Source organism: Ovis canadensis, chromosome 3 (genome assembly GCF_042477335.2).
Source record: "Ovis canadensis isolate MfBH-ARS-UI-01 breed Bighorn chromosome 3, ARS-UI_OviCan_v2, whole genome shotgun sequence".
In the NCBI taxonomy this organism is placed as follows: domain Eukaryota; kingdom Metazoa; phylum Chordata; class Mammalia; order Artiodactyla; family Bovidae; genus Ovis; species Ovis canadensis.
This window is the reverse complement of record NC_091247.1, coordinates 104,252,658-104,280,283: the sequence shown is the minus strand read 5'-3', so window position 1 is coordinate 104,280,283 and position 27,626 is coordinate 104,252,658. Positions and strand designations below refer to the sequence as shown.

Here is a 27,626-nt window from a genome sequence, read left to right as displayed (position 1 = left end):
TCAGTGGCAAAGAATACACTGGCCAATGCAGGAATTGTGGGTTTGACCCCTGGGTTGGGGGAGGAAATGGCTGCTGCTGCTGCTATGTCACTTCAGTCGTGTCCGACTCTGCGACCCCATAGACGGCAGCCCACCAGGCTCCCTCATCCCTGGGATTCTCCAGGTAAGAACACTGGAGTGGGTTGCCATTTCCTTCTCCAATGCATGAAAGTGAAAAGTGAAAGTGAAGTCGCTCAGTTGTGTCCGACTCTTAGCGACCCCATGGACTACAGCCCACCAGGCTCCTCCGTCCATGGGATTCTCCAGGCAAGAATACTGGAGTGGGTTGCCATTGCCTTCTCCAGGAAATGGCTACCCATTCCAGTATTCTTGCCTGGAGAATTTCACGGACAGAGGAGCCTGGAGAGCTACAGTCCATGGGGTCACAAGGAGTCAGACACGACTTAACACACACAAAACAATATTCCCAGAAAACAACTGAAGGCAAGAATCTAGAAGAAAATTTATAGATCTAAATCTTGCAACTGCTTTAAGCACCCAGCTGGCACTGCCTCCTTATGGGAGGGGACACTGCCGATCTTGAGAAAGCGCTAACCTGCTGGTTTCCACCAAAGTTCAGGGTTAGCTCTGCAGCGATGCCGGCACAGAAGGGCCCACAGGCAGTCCTGACAGCACAGGGCACCAACACTGCCCTCTGCTGGCTGAACGGGTGCAGCCCAACTGAAGAGCAGCCTCCGCCTCGAACTGGCGTTCACTCTTAAGCAAGCTCACAGGCTGAAAAACCAATCCTTCGATTGGGGAAAGGAAACTTTTAATTTGGAATCACTGCAAAGACACATGGTTTCTCCAAGTCATTTTATTAGAACATGTGACTCAAAAGGAACTACAAAGAACATGCCTCAAAATGCTGTACAGGGTTTGTGCTCGACACCTACAGACACTAGAGCCAGGGTGTGGATGGCAAGGGAGCCAGGGGAAAGCAGGAGGGCGGGGTGGGCCCAGATCTCCTCCACTGAGGTCCCATACGCTGCACACGCCCCTAACTCGGGCTCAGCGCTCCTCTCTGTGCAAGAGGGAATGCCTCTGGATTCAATCTGAGTCACTGTCTGTCTCTGCTTCTTTCACATCCACGCTGAATTTGTACTCCTGGTCACACCCCATGTAAGCGTCACTCATGAAATACAGGGTGTAGTTGTGGGCGCCAGTGGCCGGGGCCACGAAGTCGAGTTTCACCTGGAGAGAGCAAGCACAACTCAGGGCCCGCTCAGATACCTGCCCCCTCTCGCAACCCGCTGGGGCCAGCGGACACACTCACCTTGGCCTTCTGCTGCAGGGTCAGCCTCTTGATGGAGATGAGACTGTTGGACTTGGCGTCTCCGATCACCACCCACCAACCCTCTTCACGTTTCTGTAGTGACCAAAACCCAACAAAGTCAGTGTGTAAAACCTGATGGCTGTGACACCAGGCAAAAAGTTACAAAGACAGGAAACCAAAAAGCAAGCTTCCAGAATTTTCGTACCAAAAGACAACTGGATACAGGGTTTTAAACTAAGGCTTCTCATGTGGACTCAAGTTTTAAGCAGACAAGTGAACTCATGTGTTGGTTCTGGCTCACTTCCTTGTCCCAGAGTGCCTCCTCCCGCTTAGTGCCCAACACTAGGTCCAAGACTCCACTATCAGACATCTAGTCTTTGAGGCCGGCAGCTGTGAGTTCCTCAGAGACCCTTTTAGGTAAAAGGCAGCCATGTCAGAGGACAAGAACATGTCAACGTGAGGTGAGCCTGCCAGCAGGGTGGATCCAAAGTAGGCCTTGTGCCAGGACTTCCCTCAGGAGCCAGTCACCTGAATTGCCTCAAAGCAAGAAAACTAGACTTCCACAAAAAGCACTCACAGCCCCCAAATCAACCCCCAGCCTTGTGGCATCGTCACTGCTCTAGACCTCCCCACGCGGACGCCTAGGTGCCCACGCAGCACAGACCCTAGCCAGTGGCAGGGCCTCGAGGGGACCGCAGGAGGCCAGTCCCAGCACGTACCTGCGGGAAGAGAGGCGCGATCACAGGGCCCGTGACTTCCTCCTCCCGCTCCAGCTGCACCAGCACGACGACCGGCCCGCCACTGTGGGGAGACACCCGGGCCCATCACAGCTGTGCCCGCCGGGGCGCACCTGGGGCGGCGCACCTGGCCCGCGCGGCTCACCTGCGAATGGAGTCCTTGTCCACCACCTCGTAGGACAGCTCGATGTTGGGGTAGCGGTTACAGAAGCGGGCCACGTCCGCGATCTGGCTGTCCGACAGCTGGAGCAAGGCGTTGCGCTCTTCGTCCTCCATTTCCATGATGTCGAAAACACTCTCCACCCCCTGGGTGGGCATCAGAGAGGTCAGGGAAGGAGAAGGCAGAAGACCGCAGAGGAAACCGGCTCTGGTGACTCATCCTCGGCCAGGTGACTCCGTGAGTACTCTAAACTTCCCTCCCCAGTGACTCCAGGCCAGACTCCAGCCAATGGAGCGAGTCCACTGGCTCCACAGAGTGGCCATTTTTATTCCCATGCTATCAGATCATCCAAAGAACACAGCTCACAACAGTCAGGCTCCCTGGCGCCTTCTTGGGTAACACCTTCAGAGAAGCCAAAACGAGACACCTCCCCTCCCACAACCAACCCCAGTGCAGGATGCCTGGCCTCCAGACTTGGCCACCCAACACTGCGATGCAGGCCCAGCTCACCTTGTCTGTGCAACGTTTGATGTGCTCGGAGGTGAAGTGCGGCAGCTGTTTCAGGTAGGAGTCCTTGGACCACATGGCTTGGGTGGCCATCTGGGCCAGCTCCATGGCCGCCAGGGCCGGGCTGAGCCACCCGTTGCTGGAGAGGACGTCCACACAGGCCTGGATGAGCCGGATGGCCTGCAGAGGGCCCAGAGAGCAAGAGCAGGCGTGGGCACTGCTGCCACACGGGCCGCCCAGGCCTCCATGCCCGCGGCGCCCTGCCTCCATACCTTGCTGAGGATCTCCTCTGTATCCGACTGCAGCTCAGCACTCAGCTGCATGCGGGACAGGTGAGCCTGCAGAAGCAGGTTGGTCTTGACGTGCGGGTCGTTGAACTTAGGGTTATTCAGTTTGTGGGGGACCTTCTGGGCCAGCTGGAAAGCAGAAGAAAGAGCGGTTGGTGAAGAGACCCGCACTCAGGGCCAAAGCACCACCTGCCCCAGGCCCACAACCATTCCACGCTAAGGAGGAGACGACGGCTGTGGGTGGTGGGGGTTGAGATGTGTGTGGAGTGTGTGAGGGAGCTCGGGGCAGGGGAGTGGGAGTTTTCCTGACCCAAGAGCGGGATCCTGTGCTCTGGGTATGGGGGCCGAGTTTCACGCGGCTCGGAAGACGCACTCCAGAAGCCAAGACGCGCTCACCTGCCGCAGGAGGTTGTCCTCGTGGTGCCGGATGGGGATGTTCTCATACTCGGCCGCGTTGGAGATGATCTCGATGAGCCCTCGCACCTTGGTCTTGGCGTTCAGGGACATACTGAAGAGCTCTGAGAGAGGAAAGAAAGGACATTTGGAGGAGTCAAAGCAGGCAGAGGAGGAACAGAGTTAACTGCTGGGCTAGCCCGGCTCCACCCTGCAATGCGTCCCTCTGACAAGCACACGAGGCCCTGAAAGCCTCGTCATGTCGTCCCCGTGGCTGCAGGCCCTGCCGGCCCTCACCGATGGTGGTGTAATTGATGTAATAGTAGGCGGCGATCATGCCCAGGTTCAGGGGCGCCACATCCATCTCGTCCTCGACGCTGATGCACTTGGACTGCTCCAGGTCACTCAGGGTCTGCTCCACGAGCTCCGACAAGTGGTCAGACAGGTGACGATGGGAGATGCCTGTGAAGGTGACAGGTAAGCAGGGGTGTCCCGAGGAGACGGTGAATGAGGGCTGTGCCAACCACCAGAGGATGATGCGTGCAGTGCCGCCACCGACCCTGCAGGTTGTAGTAATTGGGGTTCTGCGTCATGCGGCGGTACAGGAAGGTCCAGGTGAGGTAGTCCACAGCATCCTGCTTGTTCTCAATGGTCTTGGTGACGATCTCGGCATTGAAGTGGTCATGCATACAGTGGTCCAGGTGAGACTCCACCGGCAAAGGCTCATACAAGAACTTCTTGAAGAAATCCTACGGGAAAGAATGTCAATGACGTTACAGTACACAGTCAATGACAGTACAGTCAGAGAAAGGCCAAGGGCAAATATGGCCGCCGTGCAACAGGCACGGCTCGTACGAAATGGAAGAAACCAGCTGCACAGACAAGGTGAGCTGGGTCTGGACCTGGAGAGCTGGGTATGTATGCCGGTTCCCCCTGGCATCACTGGTTATTTCTACCATGGAGGAAGGTACACTGAGCCCCAAGGGCTGAGCAAGGCATGAGGAAGACAGACCCAGCCAGAGGGTTAAGATCTCAATACACAGAGTCAACAGCAGTAACAAAAATCAAAGGCTACAAAATTCTACACAGGGAAAGGCTTGTTACAAAAGCAATGTGGAAAGAAAAGAAGACAGAGAGAACACGAGGAAGTAAGTAAAGACGCCTATGGAGAGAGAGATTAAAGAATCTGTTCCGAGGCCCAGGCTCGGAAGCCCGCGCCAGAGGCCGGGGCTGACCTTCTTGGAGCCCTGGCACATGATGACGCAGCGGCCCTCGTCATCCTGCAGAGGGCGGTTGGCGTGGCCCACCATCTGCAGAACGTCGTAGATGGGGTAATCTACGTACCTGGAGACAGAGAGAGAAGAGGACTCAGGACACTGCCTCCCTGAAAGTCGAAGAATAAAATGCAGATACAGGGAGACATGGAGAATCCCAGCAAACCTCTGTGAGTGTGCTCAGGCCCTAGTGTCACAGGTTATCTATACATCAGTTTAGTTTTCAAGTGTTAAGAGTCAGGACTTTGTTGCTCAGGGTCTGTGAACCAAAGGTGTTAATCCATCTAATGTGTGTGTGTGTCTGTTCCCTCATGTCCATCTCCTTGCAACCCCATGGACTACAGCCCGCCAGGCCCCTCTGTCCATGACATTTTCCAGGCAAGAACACTGGAGAGGGCCAACATGTCCTCTTCCAGGGGATCTTCCCGACCCAGGATGGAACCTGTGTCTCCTGCATTGGCAGGTGGGTTCTCCACTGCGCCACCTGGGAAGCCAACCCATCTAACGGCAATAGCCAGATGACTCCACATTAAAGCATTTCGTATGTCAGGCAGGCTCCCAGAGCTCACAGCCATATAGTTCATGAGTGATCAAGCCCACCCCACTCAAATCCAAACCTAGAAGCAGCTTCAAGCATCAGAAATAAGTCTGCACAAATAAAACCCTGGCTGGGGTGGAATCTCAGCTAGCTATTTATTTCCCTAACACCTTTTCTTCACAATAGTGACCTTCCGGATCTGCAGAGGTTACACTCATCTTAGGAGAGAGGGGCCCGTGAACGCACAGCACACTGGACTCACGCGTGGATCTTGCCGTTGTAGTACTGGGTGTCCATGATGATCACCAGGTGGGCGGCCACGTTCATGCCCCAGCAGAGACTCCGAGAAGCGACCACCACCTGGATGGCCCCTGAGCGGCAGAGGGGAGGAGCAGACTGAGCACAGGGCCCCCCGAGTGGGGCAGGACCCGCTGCCTCTGGGGCAAGCAGTGGCGCACCCTGCTCTACACTTCAGAACTCAGTGCAACGCTGGGCAGGGATAAGGTTTCAGGACTAAGAGGCTAACGCGGTACTACAGGAGGGTCTGCCTGTCACTGCTGCTCTGCTGGGGGGCTACCCTGCAGGAGACGAGGTCACCCTGGAACAGACCCCCGAGCCCAGAGAAAGTCAGGCTCACACTCCTGCCTGACAGGCAGGCTGTGCCGACTGGAACATGCTTCCACCAACTCAGCCACAGGCTGGCCAGTCCATGGCAGCAGATCGAGCTCTGAGGGTGCCCCACACGAGGCAGATTCAGGCCTCAGAGTGACAGCAAGTGATTCTGGTAGGAGCACTGCCACTGCGGCTCCCTAAGCACCGTCAAACTACTACTCTGCACGAAATGCCTAACGTCAACGAGACTCACCAGCACACAGCCACCCCAGGGAGACACAGAATGGGCTCCACCTCTAAAGCCCAACCACCCTGCTGAGTCTGCATCCATGGAAAATTAGGTCTAGAGGCCAAAGGCCCAGGTGTAAAAGCCCAGGTTCTAAAGGAGCACGACTTCATGTGCCCGCCTGCTTTCTCCTCTACCAAGTAGGTGGTTCCACCTTCATCTCAAGGACATTAAGTTCAAATAAAAGATGAGAAGCATTATGAGAATGACGGGTGTGCCTGCTGCCGAGAAACATCACCCACACGGGAAGCGTGCTCCACACCCTGCTGACCCCTGGAGCTGGTCTCACTCTGCTCCTCAAGGCCTGCTCTCTACCTGAGCTGAAGAGCTGCTCCACCAGGCGCCGCTCCAGGGGGCTCAGCCCCTCGTGCAGGTAGCCCACCCCGTTCAGCAGCGTCTCCTTGAGCGTGCTGTCACTGAGCTTCTCCAGGTATGGGATCAGGTCCTTCTCAGTGCAGTGCAGGAATCTGGGTGGCAGGAGCGCTGACTCAGCCCGGAGCAGGGCCACTCCCCCAGAGCCCCTCCCAGGGGTGCTCGCTCAGGACCCAGCCAGGCGGGGGCTGCCCCACCGCACACACGGCACCTGGCAGTGGGCCGCCCACCTCTGGCGCTGGATGTCGGCTGCGCATGTGGTGAGGATGTCGATGGCGGTGAGGCGCGTCTGCTTGCGGGAGGGCACGAAGACGATGACGGGCTTCTTGGGTGAGTGCTTGGTGATGGCGTGGTACACGGGCTTGGCCATGGACAGCAGGCGAGTCTGCGTGTGGCTGATGTTGAAGCCCTGAGGCCGGGGAGGGAGAGGTTAGGAGCCCGGGGAAGCTGGGCGGTGGGGCCGCGCGGGAGCCGGAAGCGTGGGCCCCACCTGGATGTGCAGCTCCAAGGGCACGGGGCGCACGTTCGGGTGGAAGTTGAAGGTGGAGGTGGCGCTGCAGCCCAGCCAGTGGGCCACATCCTTCGCGTTGGAGAGCGAGGAGCTGAGAGCCACGATGCGGATGGGCCGCTCGATCTGGGAGGAGATGTAGCGCATCCGGGAACAGATGACCTCCAGGACAGGCTGCGGAGAGGGGCGACTGATCACTGCAGGCCTGGGTGCTCCGGCCTCAGCCCTGAGCGCCTCCGTGGGCAGCCCAGCATCCTCGAGAGGATCTCCTAACTCCCCCTTCTGATGAGGGCTCTCCCATCTCTGGGGGCACCTCTCCCCAGCCAATCTCCACTAAGCTATGCTGGTCTCAAAAGCACCTACTAAAAAATCTCAGGTCCTCCTTTTGAGACAAGGGGACAAGCAGCAGCAGCCCCCATCTGTGGCGCACACAGGAGGCCCAAGGGCCGGGCCACGGCGAGGCCGGCCGTACCCCGTTCTCGCCCCCGATGAGGTGGACCTCGTCCACCACGAAGAGGCTGATGTTCTGCACGTTCTTGCGCTGCTTCCACCGCCGGGAGAGGATGTCCCACTTCTCGGGCGTGCTGATGATGATGTTGCCTTTGCCCAGGAGCTTCAGGTCCGTGCTGGTCTCCCCCGTCAGCAGCACCACCTTCTTGCTGAGCCTGTCCTGGAACTTCTCGTACCAGTCCATGTACACCTGGCAGAAAGACATCAGGGCTTCAGCATCAGCTCGTTCATCTGGAGAAAAACCCGAGAGGCCGAACACAGAGACCTGTCGCCCTTTAGATCTCAACCGACTACACCAAGTGACCGGAGAGCTTTCCTTTAGAGTGCAAACCGAGGAAGACGGCCCCCAGCAGGTAAAGCCTGGCCCCAGGCAGCGCTGCAAATTTTAGGGCTCTGAAAGACCTCAGTCTGGACTCGAGATGAGGACGGCTTCTGGGAAAACGCACACAGGACGCACCTGTTCGGCCAGGGCCTCCATGGGGGTGATGTAGACACAGCGGCCCTCCGAGTTCTGAAGCAGCATCCGCAGGATGGCAAACTCCGCACAGATGGTCTTCCCGCTGCCCGTGGGGGCCCCCACAAACACGTTGTCATCGCTGTTATACACTGTGTTGAACACTGAGAACCGACAGAAAGGCAGTGAGACCCCGAGGGAGGCTCGACGGAGGCCATGTGGGAAAACTCTGCCCACAGGTCCAGAGGCAGCCAGCAGGGGCGAGGGAATGGCACCCCCGCTGCAGGCAGGCCTGCGCCTTCTCTCCCTCTCACCTGCCTCTCCCAACACGAGGAGGAACGAGACCCCGGTAAGGAGCTCAGGTCTCCTGGAGGTCTGCCGGAGGACGCAGGAGCGAAGGAGGCCAGGGCTCCCTCCTCGCTTCTCCACCAGTCTTCTCAGCGACCAGGGTGCCAAATCGGAGGGGCCCGGCTCCCCACCTCTGGCCCTCCGAGCCCTGCCCACGCCTCCTGGGAAGCAGCTAATACAGAGAAGCTAAACATCTAACCCCAGCCCTCACACTGGATAAAGCCCAATCCCACTATTTACTAGGGTCTCCATTGGGGCGCCTCTCTCGTTCTCCATTCCTCACCCACAGAACAGGACCAAGACAGCAGTGTCTCCAAAAGAGAACCATGCGTAGCATCGGTGGGAGGAGGGAACCACTCGGGCTGCACCCAGCCCAGAGAACCTGAACACGGGGCATGCTCTGGGAACACAGCTGTCATTTCAAGCAGTGAAGCGGAGGTGGCCTCAAAGCCTTCCCACTCTGGCTCAATACTGGAACCTCCCAAGCCTTAAGACCTGCTCGACCAACCCTCTGCAGGGAGACGTACGATGACGTGAACCAAATCTAAGTCACCAAGGCCAGCTGAGGACAGAAAACGCCCTGGCTGCTCCACGGTTGACGCTGAGCTCCCACACCTGCCAAGCCCCTGGGCGCCCCCTCCCTCTCTTCCTGCAGAACCTACCTGTCTCCAGGGGACCTTTAAGTGTCCCCAAAGGAACTGCCCACCTGGAAATGCAAACACCTACCCTGAGTCTGGATGGGGTTGAAGAAAGGAAATTTATCCTGGTAGAGGCTCTCAAAGGCACTGTTTCTCAGGGCAGACACAGGCAAGGGCTGAAGGTCTAGCAGCTCAGTTGGGGGCGGGTACTTCTCTGGCAGGATCAGGTGCCGGAAAGAGACGGGCAGCTGGGTCTCACAAGCTGCCAGGAGAGAAACGCGAAGGGCTGAGTGCGCTGGAAACCCCAAGGCAGCTCGTGTGTCACTCTCCCCAGCTAAGGCCAGCCCAGCACAAGGGGCTAGATCTCTTCTAAGAACCCCAGGGGGAACCTGGCCCTGGGGACCCCACGGGTCCCGTGGAGCAGGCGTACTCACAAAGCCAGCGGTCAGACACCACACGGATGAAGTACTGAGGGGGCAGCGGCTCAAAGACGGGCACAAAGAACGTGATGAGGTGCTCGTCCTGGGCGTACTTGGCCTTGAGCAGGAAGTACTCGTGGTGCAGGATCACCTCGCTGTCCACGTCTTCCACAAGAATCCAGAAGGCCTCCGACGAACCGTGGACCTGCGCACCCAAGCACGAGGGACGGGAACATGAGCCGAGGGGTGGGCAAGGGGGACGCAGCCTCCCGCCCCGCCCGCCAGGCCCCGAGGCCGGCCCCCTGGCGCTCCCGGCCAGACCTTCTCGTCCCACTGGAAGTCGGGCGTGACGGTCAGCTCCACCTTCAGGGTGGAGCGCGTGATCGGCTGCAGGTGCACCGACAGCTCCAGCTTGGGGAAGAGGTGGACGTACTTGTGGATGGTCTTCCCCATCTTGGGCATGCGGATGAGCTCGCCTGCGAGGACACGAGGGCGCACACAGCTGCAGCCCAGCCGCATGGCCGGTCTGGCAAACCCAGCCCTGAGGGAAATGGGGGGGTTCCACTCCAGGCACGGGCTCTTCCCTCCACTCAGTGGGGCTCAGCGGATTCAAAACTCCGAGACCAAGGGCAAGGAGCCCAGCACTAATGGCACAAGACACGCAAGCGCAGGGCTTGGGGCCAGGAACAGGGAAGCGGGCGCAGGAAGACATCCGAGCTGTGCAGATGAGGAGGGAAAGACGGCTCCCCACACACCTATCTCATTGTGATTCAGGTCGTACAGACGCTCAAAGGGAAAGTTCTTCTTCTCAATCTTCTTCACAACCTCCTCAGGGAGTTTCCGGAACTGGCGCAGAGGGCACATGGACTGCCACCTGTCCAGGAAGGAAACGGGACCTTCTTGGTCTCAACTTCTACCCTGGTGCCCACATCACACATCAGGGTGTGCTCTAAGGCTCTCCCAGCAGGCCCTCAGCCTGAGGACCCCAGCCCAGGACCAGCTTCCAGCCCGCTGGGACTTACATGCGTTTGTCGATCATCTTGCAGAGGTTCAGGGTCTTATCTGTAAGCTGCGCCCAGCCTCGGTTCAGGACAATTTCAAAGATGGCCCGCATCAAGCGGCCAGCCGACTGGGGAAAGAGGAAGCATCTCCTCTGTTAAGTATCCACTGTCCCCAGACCTAATGAAGCCGCTCTACACACAGTGTAATCACCTCGAGCTCTGATGTAATCAGACACATCAACTCAAAAACCAAGGCCCCCAGAGATGCTCGGGGACACGACAGAAATGGGGCTCGAGCTCACAACCCAGTATCTAACATACTGTTCACTGAGTGACTTTACAGTTTTTGGCCCATTTAGCATTTAGGATTCTAGCAAGTGTAAAGATGCTAGTGACTTGCCCTGAGGAAAAGACAGAGTAGCTAACAAAGCCTTTGGCCATTTCTAGGTTTATTTAGGAGCCCAGCAGTTATAGTGGGAAGTGCGTCTCTGCAGAGAAGCAGACATGTGGAGCCTCTCAGATCTCTCTGATGGCCTCACCTTCCCAAGAGCTCAAGATGAGCAAAACAGAGTATCCACACCATGCACACAGCAGCCAACAAGCCAGCTGAGGCACAACTCAGCATTCTTCTCCCTCGCTAGTATCGGCCTCCTTTCTACCAGACACACACAGCACACAGGGGATCGTAACCTATCAGGGCAGTATCAGGGCAGTACAACCCCACCCTCACCTGAGTAACGTAGACCATGTCGGCCATCAGTGCAAAGCCCTCCAGCTTCAGCTGCGAGATGAAAGCCTGGAGAAGCACGTTGATCTGGAAAAAAGCAAGAAGGAGGGCAATCACTGAACCATCCAAGGTGAGTAACGTTGCTGCTCCGGGCCTCCGTGCCAGGTAAGATCTAAAGCTCTTCATCTACAGACACTGAGTAACTGATATTCCATGCAAAAAGAAGATGTGAGAAAGACGCAGAGACTGGGAGAAGGGAGCAAGTTACGAAGCACAAGCCCAAGTTCCAGGCTCATCTTTTAGAAGATGAGGAGAATCACCTGACTCTGTCCCGAGCAGAGAGGAGCTGGGCTCACCTTTGCACTGGGCTCCTCAATGCTCTCCTTAACGGGGATGGGCACCCTCTCCAGCAACTTCTGCAGCTCCAGTTTCTCCTCCTGCCACAAGCAGGACGCAGGTCAAGGAAAAGCCCAGAGATCAAGGAGAGAACCATCTGGCAACCTGGTGGTGAGCACCAGCTTCCCGCTTCCACATGCTGGGTGGACTCACCTCTCTCACAGTGATGTTCTTGAACTCTGAAGACAACGAGAAGACTCTGAAGAGCTCAATCTCGCTCAGGGTCGGCTTTAGAAGCTGGTTGTAAGTCTGCACCGTATCATTGGTGATGTAGTAGTGGCTGGCTATACGGCCCAGTTCTGTCACCTAAGAAGGAGGAAGACTCAATTCAAGGCCGATCGTTAACGAACAGTAACCTCTCACTGTGGACAAGAGAATGAACTCAGAGCAATACAAGTGCCTGGCTCGTGTGCGAGAAGAAAGAGGGCACAGGGATTTCCCTGGTGGTCCAGCGGCTAAGACGCTGAGCTCCCAATGCAGGGGGACTGGGTTCAGTCCCTGGTCAGGGAACTAGATCCTGCAAACCCCAGCTAAAAGATCCCCCGAGCCACAACTGAAAAGACGCTACATGCTGCAATGAAGAGCACAGATCCTGCGTGCTGCAGCCAAGACCTGGCACAGCCAAATAAATGTATTTATTTTTGAAGAAAGATGGCCCAATAAGCTGACCTACAGTGACCTGATGCCCACCGAGAAAAGAGAGCAGAATCACCTACCACAGCTCAAGATGTAGAAAGGAGGCACCAGCAGGTGGTACACCACTTTAGAAGCTCCTAAGTTCAAAGAGCACAGTCCAATACTGCCTGTTTTTCCGCCCTTCCAAGCAAAGGGTAAGTAGACAGGCAGGCCTCCAATCAAAAAAGGAAGCCGTCTGAAAGGCTGTCTCCAGGGGCTGCAACTTTCGTGGGGATCTGTGCCTCCCTCCCGGGGCCCACTCACCTGGAAGTTGCCCGTCTTCTTGTCGTACTTGACCAGGTTGTTCTTATCCAGCATCAAGGCAGCAGTGTGAACCAGATCCAGTCGGCGCTGGTCTAGCAGTGGGTCTCCCTTGAGGTCGTCGTGAGAGATGCCATAGAGGGTCGGGGACCGGAGCATTCGGATGTACAGGTAGGCGTAGCCCAGCCAGTTTACTGCATCCTATCAGAGACAGAACGCGGGTCTCTGCATGCAGAACTGATGTCCACATGAAAAGCTCCCGTGGAGGACTTCAGAATTAATTCCCAACTATGAAACTACGTCTTATGCTGCCTCATGAATGTTCATGATGTTTCGTTCTTTAAGAACACAGTCCTTACTGAGATTTTGGCAACAAGGGGAACCTGTCGCAGACCCGAGAAGCCTGAAAGCACGCTTACACGGAGGATGTGGCGCCCAGGGCTGGAGGGCCCGGGTGCCGACGCCCCGGCCCCTCTGGAAAAGGCCAGAGGCTGCCCACCTTTGCGTTCTGCACATTCCCCAGCACGACCTCGGCGTTGAGCATGTCGGGCAGCTTGGACACCATCTGGCTCTCAATGGGAAGCTGCTGGTTGAGCAGCGACAGGTAGTACTGCAGTTCCCCATGGGAGGTGATGAGGATGCCTTCGCCCTTGGTGTCGTACTGCGGCCGGCCTGCTCGTCCCAGCATCTGGGTGGAGACAGCAACCAGAGGGCCATGGCTCAGAGCTTCCAGCTCCTGACTCCAGGCTCCTACACCACAAACCTCACCCTCCACCTGCCACCTTTGGGGTATGCTGGCATCTTATACACAGCATGCTTTTCCCGTAAGAATAAACTCAGAAGCTCCATACTTGCAGGATGTCCAGCGCGCCTAGTTCAGTCCAGCGGCCCTTCTCCGGACTGTACACCTGGGTGCCTTTGATGATGACGGTGTGGGCAGGGAGATTCACACCCCAAGCCAGGGTTGCTGTGGAAACTAAAACCTACAGACCCAAGGCAAGGCAATAAGAAAATCAGACCTTGCCACCAAGGGTACCTATCCTCAACTTCTCTAGGCACCTGACTCAGGGCGTCTAGTAGGACTGAGGTTGGTCCCGTACTTGTCAATGAAACATCAGAGTGAAGAGGAAAGGAGTCTTTGGGTTCCTCATCTCTTCCAGAATCAACATTTCAAGGCTCTAGAGACACTTAAAGAGGCAGTAATGCAGACCTATCTGAATCAAGGTTGTGCTTAGTCACTCAGTCGTATCCAATTCTTTGTGACCCGATGGACTGCAGCCCGCCAGGCTCCTCTGTCCATGAGTTTCTCCAGGCAAGAATACTGAAGTGGGTTGCCATGCCCTCCACCAGGGGATCTTCCCAACTCAGGGACTGAACCCAGGTCTCCCACATTGTGGGTGGATTCTTTACCATCTGAGCCACCAGGGAAGCCCAAATCAAGGTTACTAGACAATTAAAACTACAGACTCTCCTGAGAGAAGGAATGAACAAGGTCCTGACTTTATGGGCCTTGTGTGACAGTATCTGGAGTCACCCACATCCTGGCTTTGCTGTGCTTCTCAGACGCTTTCCTAAACTTCCTCAGCTTCCCTCACGTATGATGGGAAGAGCTGGGAGAGGCGGTGTGAAGTTCCACTGACTGTACCTACCACAGCCCTCTGACCTGGGCCACCCGGGCCAGAAACAACAAAGCGCCAGGCATGAGCACGCGGCCCAGTGCCCAGCGTTTCCAGTCTCCTCGCCTGAGCTCTGCCCACCCTCACCTGGATGTGTTTATCCGCGAAGAGGTCCTCGACAAGTGTCCGGTCAACTCTGGTCATGCCCGCGTGATGGATAGCAAAGCCATAGGGCAGCAGGTCCTTCAGCTCCAGGTTCTGGGCAGAAGAGAAAGAACAGGTGAGGAAGTGAGCCTGCCAGAGGGGACTCTCCTGGAGAGGAAGCAAATCTCCTCAGCCAAGACGCTGCTCCTCGCACAGTCCACAGAGACACAGGCAGTCACACTCTGCCCCGTGAAGCAGTACCGCCAGGCAGCCCTGGAGGACGGCCCGGCCGATGCGGACTGAGCCAGCGACCGGGGAGGAATGAGGGACCCGGGCCTAACCCCCTCACCTTGCACTGCTCAGCTTCTGTCCGGAGAACCTCTGTGGAGGCCGAGCCCTCTCTCAGAAAGAGACCCAGCGTGTCCTTCTCCAGGCACATGTCCCGGATGGCCCTGGCCGTCTTCCCGGTCTCCTTCCGGGAGTGCACAAACACCAGCACCTGCAGAGGGGCCACAGTCAAGGGGCACCGCTCCAACAGCCACCCCCCACCCCCGGCCCGGGGAGTCAGCAGCAGGGAGCAGAGGCTGCACCACTAGCAGGCCAGAGACTGAGGTCTTGAAGTGGGGAGATGGCAGGAGCGCATGGAAGCCTAACGGAGCCCTCAAGACCCTAAGCAAACAAATCTGGCTCATGACGAGGACCCTGTTGCTAGGAAACCCAACTAACTCCTAACACTTTGTCTTTAATAACAAGTTTAAATATACTATAGATGAGAATTCAGGAGTCTCGATTAAAAATTTGTGTTCAGGTATCTGATGAGATTCTAAACAGTTAAGAAACATAACGGGCACTGGTCTATGTAAGTGGACTTAGTAGAAAACTAGCACCATTTGCAGGAAATAAAAGCCGTCCAAGTCTTTCTTGCCAAGGAAAGATTTGTCTCTTCCTCTAAATCCTTATGCTTCTTTCTTATGAGACAAAATACACAGTGTTCAACTAAAAAATTACATCACACTATCCAGCAAAATGCCCTTTCACTAAGTTTCCATTTTTATTTTGATTTTTAGAATATTTTTAGTGTAAGCCACTCAAATCTTTCATGGAAGAACCCCTGATGATCTAGATAGACTGCTTATCTGTGCATGGGGATTCCTTTTCTGGGCGTTTTATAATTACAGATTCAGCTTAATGGTTATAGGACTATTCATGTTTTATCTACTTCTTCAAGGCTGTTTTGCTAATTGGTAGTTTCTGAGACTAGCTCACTTCTTTAAGGTTGTCAAATTTAAGTGTAAGGCTATTCACAGTATTCCTTTAACAGCCTTTCAAATTCAAAGGTAAGGGATTCTGTAGTAATATCCCATTGCATTTCTGCTACTGGTGATTTGCTTTGTTTTTTTCTTTGTCTCTATCAGTGCTGCCCAATTATCAGTAAGTCAAAAATTCAAAGAGGTCAGGAGTGACAAGAAACCATGACAGACCTGATTTTTTCCAGCATGTTCCATGATTTTCTCATAGACAATTTCATTCATGATTTGGAAACGCTTGATGGCTTTCTTCTCCGTGATGCCCACATATGTCTGTTCTAGAGGCACTGGGCGGAAGCTAGAAGTTGAACAGTCAAATCAATAAGACTTTGGCACAAAGCACTGAATAAAAAGTCCTTTTCACTGCCAGGGAGTGACAGGCCTCTTTTAGGATTTGTACCACATCAAAACCAGGGCCATTCTAAAGCTCGAATCTAACAGAGCTCCTTGGCAGAGAAGCAAGACATCAGGAAGGCCACCCTGCTTAACTTCTTCCCGTCTCCTCTTTCACCTGTTGTCAAAGTAGAAGAGGCCCTTGGCAGGATCTACACGCAGAAAGGTGGCCACGTCTTCATAGTTGGGGAGGGTGGCGCTGAGGCCAATGAGGCGGACATCCTCCTGGGTCATCTCGATGTTCCGGATGGCCCTGGCCACCAGCGCTTCTAGGACAGGACCTCTGTCATCGTGGAGAAGATGGATCTCATCCTGAGGGATGGGAGGGCGGCAAATTACCTTTGGGACCAGAGAAATGAGGGCCCCTTTCCTGAGAGTAGTCCCGTTTTCCAAGTACATAACTACCATTGCAAATGAAGAGGACAAGAAAAGGGATCCCAAGCCAGGGGACCTCAAAGGATGAGACAGCATTCACCGTGAAACATCCCAGCAAACGTGCTCTGAGCATGAGCCGCTTTGCTCCAGTTCAGTGAACAATGCGTTACGGTCAGAGAAATCTGACACTTGGGTAAATGAATTCCTAGCTCACCTCAAAGATAGATTTCTTTACTAAAAATGAAGCTTCTGATGAGACCAAATTTGTATCAAATTAAGTTTCACCTCTAGGCAGTTATCTTTACCAAGAGCAAACAATATGATGTATCAAATAAAGAATAAAGGCGGTGCATCCCAAATCTCAGCAGGCATTCAAAGCATATGGAGACCTTACTGAAATGCAGACTGTATTTCAGTAGGTGGGAGCACGGCAAGGGACTTTGAATTTCTAACAAGACTTTGAGTAGCAGGCTCTAAGCAGGGGTCGGCCAACTTTTTCTTGAAGGCCAGAGAGTCAACATGTAAGGTCTCCTTTCTGCTTCCCGGAAAAACCTAAAGAAACTACTCTCAGACTGTCGCTCCTCCCTGGGGGCTTCTGAGTATTCAGAACACCGTATTCTGACTTCTACTCATTCCCTCTGAGAAGGGATTACTTATAAAGCCCTTTTAGTTCTGGGAATATGCAAGCAGCTTTCTAAATTGTCTGTTTACATTTATTTCAAAATATTTCAGATATAAAAAGCCACAAACGATACGGCAGACATCATGCCCCTGCTGGGAAGTGTTTCCACTTCGTGCAGACCCTCACTTCGCAGAAAGAGCAACGCTGACAGCAGCTGCCGTTACAAAGGCCAGTGACTGGGGACAGGCCCTGAGGAACCCAGCGTGAGAGCCCGGCAAGCCCTCCTTGCTGGGCGGTCTCCACAGCCGCACCAGGGCACCCTGCTCACCAGGATGACGAGCCGCACAAGCTGGGTGTAGGTGCGTTCCCCGCCCTTGCGGGTAATGATGTCCCACTTCTCGGGGGTGCAGACGATGATCTGGGTGGCGCTGATCTCCTCCTTACACAGCTGGTGGTCGCCAGTCAGCTCCGCAACGGTGATGCCATATGTGGCCAGGCGCTGGGTGAAGGAAAGGCACGTCAGGCAAGAATGCTGGGGGGCGGGGTGGGGGCCGGACTCCACAGTCTCTATGGAGTCTGAGTGCTGGGTGTTAGAGGCAGACATCGGCCCTTCAGAGAAATATCAAGTGTATGAGATCAGTGATATGAACGCTCATTTCTAAAACAAATCTGGACTTCCCTAGTGGTCCAGTGGTTTTGACTCTGTGGTTCCACTGCAGGGGGGCTAGGTTTGATCCTGGTCGGGGAACTAAGATCCCACATATCACACAGCATGGCCAAAAGATAAAAATTACTAACATTAAATAAAGATTATCTGGGAGCTCTACACACAAGAGGGGGAAATGGAAGCTTACAGAAAACAGACCTGGAGTAACATCAGGTCTGTTACCAAGCACTCATGTGAGCGTTTCATAAATATTCCAATAATGCAAATGAATCCAGCTGCAGAAAATGGCTAAGAGGAAGAGTAAAAAAATAGTAAACCCTTGTTAAAGCCCAAAATAGACCCAAGACTTTCTTACTTCATCAACACTCTATATGGGTCAAGCTCCACCTTTGAAGGAAGAAAAATACCACGTGAGGTGTTCTAGAAATGCAACAAGAATGTAAGGCGAGAAGCAGAGAAGCACCAGAGCTGTCCCCAGGACTTTGAGAGCTGCACCCAACACCTGGAGGGAAGTTCTACCCTCTTACCTTTCCAAAACTGCCCACCATCTCCTGCACCAGAGACCGCATGGGGGCGATGTAGATGATCTTGAAGTCGTCCACGTTGATGGTGCCGTCCATGTTAATGTGCTTCCCTATCTCTCGGAGCATACACATCAGGGCCACGTTGGTCTTCCCGGCACCCTAGAGATAGGGACCAGAAGGCCTGGTACCTAGTATACTCACTGCCCCAACTTCCAAGGGCTTATCACCAAAACAGAGTGTCCGGGGAATTTTATCTTACCATTTAACACCTCTTCCGCCAAAGGATACAAAATTAAGGCGTAAGGATGGAGAAGAACCTAAAACATATATCGCTCTCCACAAGAAAAAGGCAGGCAGGGCAGTGCTTACTGTAGGAGCGCAGAGCAGCAGATTTTCATCCGTCTCCAGGGCGGCACGGTAGAGCTTACTCTGGATCCGATTCAGCGTTTTGAAGCCCTCAAAGCCAGCCTGGGCATACTTGGGCAGCTTCTCCACTGGAAGAAGTTGCTAGAAAAAAGAAAGGTTGTGTGCATCATATTAGCAACATTCCTGAGCAGACCGTGCCTTTGCAAGATTATACTTCCTGGAAAGCTCTGTGTGTAACTCTCCTCTGAAGGTCAGACCAGAGAGACCAATACTGTCCCCTGGGCTCAAAATCAAAATGGGAAACCCGGCAGCAGCTTCCACCTCTGAAATAAACCTACAAGACAAGTAAAACCTACAAGACAAGTAAAACCTACAAGACAAGGCTACGCGGAATGGGTTGAAATACAAACTAGAAGGGAGGCCAAGTGAGCAAAAAACTAAGAACAGCAATTCCCTCACTTCTTCAGAGCCGAAGGGCTTGGGCTTCAGGGCAGGCACGTGCACCTCTTCATAGCCCTTGCGCTGGCGCCGGAAGGACCCGTCAGGAAGCTGGCAGCGTTTGTTGGCCATAAAGTGGCTCCCCTGGGTAAATACAAGGTCCTCCAAGTCCAGAACCTGCCGTGGAGCCAGTGCCTGGGAGTATGTGAAGAACAAGAACACACAGGAAGTGAGCAAGCTGCGCAAACGAGTCTCCACCCTCCACGGCCTTGGACATGACCCTGGTCCCTACCTCTCCGCCCTGGTCCAGATCCATGGTTTCCAGGTCAGTGTCCATCCGGGACTGACGTACTCGCTCTCTGCGGGACCGTTCCTCCTGGGGTGGGGAAGACAGAAACAATAGCAACAGTTCATCACCACCCCAGCTTCTTGTCCTTTTCAGTCCCTTAGCTGAACTTGACTCACAGGTACTGACTAGCAAGTCCTAAAACAGACAGATGGCCCTTTATGTTCAGACATCTGCCATGGGGACCACCAGAATGATGATATCGAACCACTTTCAAGGGACTATACATAGTCTAGAGGTCTCAAAAGTAAACATTCAACATCCAGCACCAAGGGCTACCCATGAGGGGCAGAGTGTGGGTTCTGTGTTCAGCAAACACGTGTTGTGTTACTGTGCTGTCGCAGACACGACTTATCATGTGAACAAAAAGAGGAAGATCCAGGTGCTGGTGATGACAGCAACTGGTCAGTGGTCTCTCAACCACACCAGCGTGAAGTCACTGGTTCCATTCTGCACAGATGACCACACTCAGAGCATCTGGAGAAATACGTCACTTCTTCAACTTCCTCCTTTAATAGGAATTTGGCTTTATGCTATAATCTTCTAACTGGTGTCTCTTTTCCAAAGCGAACACTCTAGCTCAGCAACTGGAGAGACAAACAACCCAGCCCTTACCCGGATCAGATCCTCCTTCTCCGTTTCGTGCAGCTGGTAGAGGAACTTGGACAGCTCTGGGTCAGCCTCCATCTTTCCCATGATCCTCTCCTTTTCAGCTTCACTCTGGGCACTGGCCAGCAAGGTACAGTACAAAACTGCCAACAACAAGAGGGAAAAAGGGAGATGAGATATAAAAACAACCTTCAACCTCGGGGTAGAAAGGAAAATAACCAAGTGGGCTGTGAGAGCAACACAACCTCCATCTCTCTCTCTCTCTCTCTCTCTCTCTCTCTCTCTCTCTCTCTCTCTCTCTCTCTCACACACACACACACACACACACACACACACACACACACAGGCAGAAGGGTCCACGATCTACTCACTCATCATCCTGTGCTGCCGCAACACCTTGATAAAATCGAAAGTGTTGAAACCGAGGAGCAGAACCAGCTGGTTCTCACACTCCCGGTCGTCGCTGGCCGTCTGCAGAGAGAAGGTAATACCACGATTAAGGCCACAGCCACCCGCTTCCTACACTGCCCCATCTCCTAAGCTACACGGGACACAAAAATGGAATCCTGGCCATACCTTCAAAATCTCCAACACCTCATCTGCTTTCTTCTGGGACACAATAGCATCATCGTAGAAGCGACTGAGCTGCCGCTGAAGCCAAAAGGCATCAATGTCCCGAGGGTGCAGATCCTTCTTCTTGGAACTCATCAGTTCCCCTGAGGCCACAAGCTGCGAAGGAACCAGGCACTGGGCTCACCCTGTTGCCCTCTGCCCCAAGCGCTTTCTCTCCGTCCTGCAATAAAGCTCTGCAGCCTACTCACAGCCTACCCTCTTCTGAGGGCTTTCTGATGAGAAGCACGGGATGGGGGGGAGCTCTGCTACATTGAATTCAGAAGCACACCAACCCAAGATTTCATCAACACATGCCTCTCAGAAGCAGGCTGCATCGACACACATACAATACGTGGGTAAAACAGACAGCTAGTGGGACGCTGCTGCCGAGCACAGGGAGTTCGCTCTGTGAGGGCCTAGAGGGGGTGGGAGGGGATGCAGGGTGGGAGCAAGGCTCAGGGAGGGGACATATGTGCACGTGTAGCTGATTCACGCTACTGTATAGCAGAAACGAATACAACGTTGTAAAGCGATTATCTTTCAATTAAAATAAATAAACCACTTACACGGCGGGGGGGAGTGACTGAAATCTTCCGAAAATCAAAACACTACACATTTATTACAGCTCACCCTATAAAAGGGTAGCTCAATAAACACTACCTAAGAGGACCAAGGTACGGGAAAAAGTGCTACACCCAGAATTCACCCGCACGGCGGCAACAGGCAAGAGTCATCTACACTCACATTAGCTGAGAGGGTGCAGCGCACCACGGCCTCATCCCCTTCCATGTCGTCATCAGATGCCTCTTCACGAACCTCCCCATACACATCTTCATCACCTTCCTGTGGAAAGAGCCCCAACCCCAGCGCATGATCTGAAGCTGATCCCGGCATCCCCAAAGAACCTCTCCCTTGCGTCTCACTTAAAAGTGCACTCCAGGGTTACAGCAAAGGCGTCTGCGGTGAAACCAAGCTTACCAGAAGCAGGGTCAGCCTCACCTCAGGGCACACTTAATGGAAGGATAACACAGAAGCACGCACGGGAAACCACACAGTGACCAGGAGTGTGGAGACCACACTCCACGTGCTCACCACTGTCTTTACTCACATTGTGCTGTGTACTGAGCACAGGGTCATGTTCAAAGCAAGTCCTTGATAATAAGCGTTTACTCTACGAATAAATGCTCTCAGCAACGCATTCTTTCAATTTGTTGCTACTTGAAATCATAAAATCCTGCTACTGCAGGAGGGGGCTTGGCAGTCTTCTGTTTCAATCATCTCATCTGACAGATGGAGACACTGAGGCAAAATGACCTCCCTGAGATCCAAGATCAAAACTCAGCCCTCTTGGCTCCCAGGTCAATGCTCCTTCCTGACTCTCCTGTGCAATCCCTTCAACCTGTCCTAGTTTATGACACTGCAAAGTCAGCATTAATGATCAGGAGCCAAACGCACCCCTGAGAACTCAAATGCAACTCTGCACATTTTTGTCCAGTATTCCACTGGTTCCTATTTTTATTTATAGTCAAGAAATCCTAATTAGATGGTAAACCTCAGTCGCTGCTGCAACTGTTACTGAAACAACCACGCACAAAACACAGGCACGTTTTTGGACAACGTGCACTTTAGAAACGGGCAGTAGTACTAAAAAGAAGAAAAGTAGCACAATACGGTGAAAAGGCACTAACGCGTGACAGCATATTCCGCAATGAAATATACACTGTACTTATTTTTTTTTGGCTGATCGACTTTGTTTATCGTCAATTATCATACAATTAATATAAGTTCAAATTTGCTTTACAGTATCAAAAGATAACCACAACAATTTCTCAGCAAAATACTATTGATGCCCAAGTCTGACATCCATACAACACCATAAAACTTATCTGGCTTAAGTTAGGTAGCTTCTTTACACTAGAAGTGGTCCCCTCACCATAACAATTTAAAAAAGACTAGTCTGAGTTTGTTGATCACTTACCTCCTCATCAGACTCAAACTGTACATTCACACCATATGTCTCATCAATGTTGTCGTCTGAAATAGTGAGGGATTAGAAAAAGACAACAAGGAACAGTTAGTGAAATGAGGCACTCGGGAGCTAATTTCCCCCCTAACTGCCTGACGTGCCTCCCCTCAGGACAGAGCTAAGGTCTAAAGACTCACAAATGGTCAACAACAGAGGGTCTTCTGCGCTGCCACCTTGAGGCTTGCTCCAACCTGCCAGCTTCAGACACAGCCCTGCCTCCTCAGCCACGTGCAGCCCACCCCCATCCAGGCGCTATCCAAGTTTTCTCCCACATCCCATACAATAAAAGGGTTTCAGAGTAAGAAATGGTGGCTGGAATCTAGGGATTCTGATCTCCACCAATCATAACTCCTCCAAAAACACCAAATAGGATATGGGACCCTTTTAAGGCATCTTTCAGCTGCTTTAATGACTGAGGCTAGAAGATCATGTTGAGGGGTCAACAAGCAGCCATGTAACACAGTCTGGACACCAAGAGCTCCTTACCCATATTCTGGATCTCCTTGTCTCCACCATAGTCTGTGATCTTTTTGCCCAAATTTACTAGCACATGGTATCTGGTATCATCTGTCTGACCGAGCAGCAGATCAATCTCCTTTCTCCTTTCCTTGTCCCGAAGCTTTTCATTCTTTAAAACAGCGAGAACTTCATCTGCTGCCCCACAAAGAATATCACGTGGCTGGAGGCAAAAGAAAAACAACTTAGACGAGACCAAGAACATGACTGATGGGCTTCACACAACAACAGGATGTGGAGAGCCATATGTCTCTTAAAGCCTGCATACCAGGTTCTGATTATTTTCACTAAAGTTAATGTAAAAATGCCACCAAGGGTCACACAATTGAAGGGAGACCCCTCTGCTTCAAAAAAAGATTACAATCAAAAAAAGAAGGGGGACTTCCTGGTGGTCGAGTGGTTGGGACTCCACACTTCCACAGCAAAGAGAAAGGGTTCAACCCCTGGCTGGGGAACTAAGATCCCACAAGCCGTACAACGTAGCAAAAAAATAATTTTTTTTTAAAAAAGACAGAGCTTGCACAGCCATCTGCCACATTCCTCTAGATGACAGAGGCACTTGGCAGTCCCGCCCTGGCCCACCGAGCTTTTGGTAATTCTTTCTCCTCACCTCCTCTAGCAACCACCTCACCAGAGTCTCTCGGAGACTCACAGAGAGCCTTAATCTAATCACAGACAATCTTAAGACTGTAGATTCCAAATACAGACTACCTGGGCTCATACCCTAGCTCTGCCAAACACTACTTCCATGACTTGGGAAAGTTACTTAAGTATCCTTTGCCGCACATCCCTCCAGCAAAATAAAAAATGAATATTAATAGCACCAGGTCAGAGTTAACAAGACTGAAAGAGAGAACACACAAAAAGTGCTACGTCACGTAAAGTGAACACCAGCCACTTCCGCATATTGGTATGGCCCACACAGGAAAAATCCACAAACAAGGTTCCTCTGGGGCCTCCTAGCTATGACTTCCTCCCTCTCCAAAAACGCGTGGCTCCACCCTCTGGCTGCCTTACCTGGTCCCCAAGGGCAGCCTGGATGAAACTCAGCAGCACTTCATAGGTCTCCCGGGTCTCCTTGGTCTTGGGCTTGTAGATGATGCCCACCATCTCGTCGATGCCCTCTGAGAGCAGAGTGTAACCCTTCATCTTGTTGATGTCGTGCCGGTCCTCATCACGCTTTCTTCGCCTAACAAACACACAGTATGACACTGAACAGGTAGAACCTTCCCTGTTAATGGTAAGGCAAGCCCACGCTCCCCTTCTCAGCTGCATGATTCACAGGCAGTATTTAAAACCACAAATGTGTGCCTCAGCAAATGATGCCCATCGGGCCTCAGTCACTTGCGGCAGTATCTCTACGGGAACACGGTAAGAGCAAGGGAATCCCGTCATCCTCTCACTAGATGCACTGCATGCTGAGACATCCCCCCCGTTCATTTAAAAAGACAACCCTTTCTACTTTGTATCACAACATTATATGATCGGATTTGACTAGTTTTCATCCCTCAGACACATCTTCCTTTCCCTGCCAGAGAACTGAAGCTCCAAAGGAATCTACTGCCATTGATTCCTGAAAAGAAGTCATACTCTGCAAAATGGAGGACCAATGATAAGTAACTCAACTCAAATGTAACTGCTTTAATCAAAACTGGACCTATGAATTTTTGAGACTTCATCATGGGACAGATGATGATCAGGCTCAAAGGATAACCATGAGATAAAGTTCAATGATTCTTTAAAGTCTGGAAAAATATCCCCCTTCCCCAAGGTAAAAAACCAACTAAAAAGCAAAACAAAACACCGGCCTTTCACGCTCAAATGGTAGTTTATAACAACAAAAGAAAAAGCAGACAACAGCAAGCCAAAGAAGTAGCGGAAAGTCAGTAATAGAAGGAAAGACTTACTCTGACAAGAGTTTACCAAGAGTCTTGAAAATACCATCAAGAAAATTAAGATCTCTCTATGGATGTTATGACCAACCTAGATAGTATATTCAAAAGCAGAGACATTACTTTGCCGACCAAGGTCCGTCTAGTCAAGGCTATGGTTTTTCCTGTGGTCATGTATGGATCTGAGAGTTGGACTGTGAAGGCTGAGCGCCAAAGAACTGATGCTTTTGAACTGTGGTGTTGGAGAAGACTCTTGAGAGTCCCTTGGACTGCAAGGAGATCCAACCAGTCCATTCTGCAGGAGATCAACCCTGGGATTTCCTTGGAAGGAATGATGCTAAAGCTGAAACTCCAGTACTTTGGGACCTCATGAGAAGAGTTGACTCAACGGAAAAGACTCTGATGCTGGGAGGGATTGGGGGCAGGAGGAGAAGGGAACAACCAAGGATGAGATGGCTGGGATGGCATCACCGACTCGATGGACGTGAGTCTGAGTGAACTCCAGGAGATGATGATGGACAGGGAGGCCTGGCGTGCTGCGATTCATGGGGTCGCAAAGAGTCGGACACAACTGAGCGGCTGATGGATGAGAAACACATGCTGGAAAAGGGTCTAAAAGCTGTTTTCCACTTCAGGTACACTTGTTAAGGCCAAAGAATCTTTCCATTCTTATGTTGTTATCTTCACTGAGTTGTCTTAATGCCACTGATGGCTCATCCTGCACCAAGCAATTCAGCAAAAGCACTGCTCAAATACCGAGGGAAAATGGATTCTGCATCTGAGGAAAAATCATTTTTTCCCTTTGATACTCACTTAGCTCTTCTTTCCTCTTGCATCTGTGGTTTGGTTCGTTGAGCCTTATCTCCCATCCGGGTGCCCTCCAGCTTCCCCACCAGAGACAGCACTTCTCCTGTGGGTTCATCCCGGCGGGTCCGGTCAATGAGAGAGCGATCAGCTTGGAGGACAAGATTCGAGTTCTGAAAAGACCACAATATTATTGAAGCTCTGAGGTAAGCAGGACTCAACTGTATCACAGGGATGCCAGCTGACAGCAAAGGAAGAATCTGAGCGACTAAGTGTCGATAATCACTAGTCGAAATAAAAAGATGTTTTCCTTGAGAAGCGCATCGTATGATCGCGCATGAGCAAAGGGCAAACAAAGCAATGTAACAATCACTGCTTCTAATACTGCTCGTAATAACTCCCACGTGGGAAAAGTGTCGGGCACGTTGGGGATGATACATGGAAGGGGGCGGGAAGAGCGCCGCCGGGACTGGGACAAACACTCTTCGCAGAGCTCTTGGCCCATGCCGGTAAGAGCTGAGCCCCAGTCACCAGTGGGGTCATTCACATCGCCGTGTACCCCCACCTTCGCCAGGTTCTGATTTCTCCTCTGCTTTCGCGGTTCTCGCGTTTACCTTTAGACTGAAACCCCCTTCCTCAGCCTCCCGCTCCCTATCAGACTCCCCCGCCCGGAGCCCTCTGCCGAGCCCATACGCACCGCTTTGTACTCGTACTGCAGGCTACGGGCGGTTACATCCGCCATGGCCGCGGCTGCTCAAGAGTCTCAGAACTCCGCTCCCAGGACCACACGCTAACAAACGGTGCCGGAACGAAGCAGGCGGGACGCACTTCGGCCGAAAGAGAGCGAGCAAGATGGTTTCCCTTCCACTTCCGGGTCGGACGCCGGAAGTGCAGGCGGGAAATAGACCGGGCGCTTGCGCTCCGGTTTGGGACCGGCGAATCCTGGTACCCTCGAACGATGGTTCCGGAACCACGGCCCGTACTCTCCTGGGCTCTGGCCTTCGGCTCCCAAAGACTTCCCACATCAAGCGAAACGTACGCCTGCTTAGCACCCTATCCTGTCCCAAGTGCTTTTTTAACCCCTTCTTCCTCTGGTAACAGTCCTATGAGCTATGCAGGCTAATGAGCCGGATTTCTGGCTGAGGGAACTCGCACCTTGCAAGAGACTGAACCGCGCGTGTGAGTGTGCGCGTGCGTGCGTATGTGTGTTATCTTCCTTTCGGTTTTTCCTCTGTATTAAACAATTGATAACAAAGCTCTGTTCCTCACCTACCCCCACCTAGAACCCATGCTTCCGCGACCTTCGTTCTGGGCACCCAGGCGACTCCCCTTTGCCCCTAAATGCTTGTCACGTTCTGCAGGAGGGCCCTTTCCAAGGCCCCAGGAACATCAGGGAAGGAAGTAGCTGCCCTCCCGCCGGGGCCAACTCGTCGAAGACAGTGACTTAATTTCTTCTCCAACAATGAAGCGCCCCGCACCCCCATCCCCCGCCATGGAGAGGGGCAAGAGGCACCTCTGCCCTCCTACCACTAGTCAACCAGTTCTACTCTGTAAAAAAGACCCTGATGCTGGGAAGGATTGAGGGCAGGAGGAGAAGGGTTAGCTACACAGGATGAGATGGTTCGACGGCATCACCCACTCAATGGACATGAGTGTGCGCAAACTCAGGGACATAGTGAAGTGTAAGGTCGGACCCCGGGGGCCACGATGGGCCGCCCCTCCGCTCCCTCCTGCCAGCGAGAAGGTCCCTAACGGAAGGATCCTCCCAGATCCCGGGGACCAATGACAGCACACTTCGCCGGCTAAAGCCGCCCCACCCCAGCCACGTAGGAGGACCTGTCAGCCCGCGACGCCTCGCCCTGGCGACCTATCCAAACCCCCATCCATCTAGCCTGACCATCCCTCGCAACTAGCGTACAAAAACCACCCGCATCACGGTCGGGCGCGGACT

The 27,626-nt window shown here is 53.0% G+C and overlaps 1 protein-coding gene across 1 annotated transcript; it reads right to left on the bottom strand.

Annotated features, from left to right (window-relative positions):
- Nucleotides 1–841: 841 nt before the first annotated feature.
- SNRNP200 (small nuclear ribonucleoprotein U5 subunit 200) lies at nt 842–26,989 on the bottom strand. Its single transcript, XM_069580600.1, has 45 exons — nt 26,373–26,989; nt 25,685–25,848; nt 23,997–24,168; nt 22,950–23,142; nt 22,416–22,471; nt 21,182–21,280; nt 20,402–20,554; nt 20,197–20,296; nt 19,832–19,968; nt 19,163–19,246; nt 18,892–19,065; nt 18,436–18,573; nt 18,070–18,225; nt 17,204–17,374; nt 15,997–16,190; nt 15,660–15,783; nt 14,528–14,677; nt 14,182–14,292; nt 13,270–13,401; nt 12,918–13,106; nt 12,422–12,619; nt 11,636–11,788; nt 11,443–11,523; nt 11,090–11,173; nt 10,381–10,487; nt 10,114–10,232; nt 9,680–9,834; nt 9,374–9,563; nt 9,028–9,201; nt 7,957–8,117; nt 7,462–7,689; nt 6,972–7,163; nt 6,712–6,890; nt 6,425–6,576; nt 5,474–5,582; nt 4,635–4,743; nt 3,959–4,148; nt 3,697–3,861; nt 3,403–3,524; nt 2,992–3,135; nt 2,723–2,899; nt 2,198–2,358; nt 2,035–2,116; nt 1,316–1,408; nt 842–1,233 (listed from the first exon to the last, which is right to left on the bottom strand). The coding sequence occupies exons 1-45, from the start codon at nt 26,415–26,417 to the stop codon at nt 1,090–1,092; spliced, it is 6,411 nt and encodes a 2,136-aa protein (XP_069436701.1). The 5' UTR covers nt 26,418–26,989; the 3' UTR covers nt 842–1,089.
- Nucleotides 26,990–27,626: the final 637 nt, after the last annotated feature.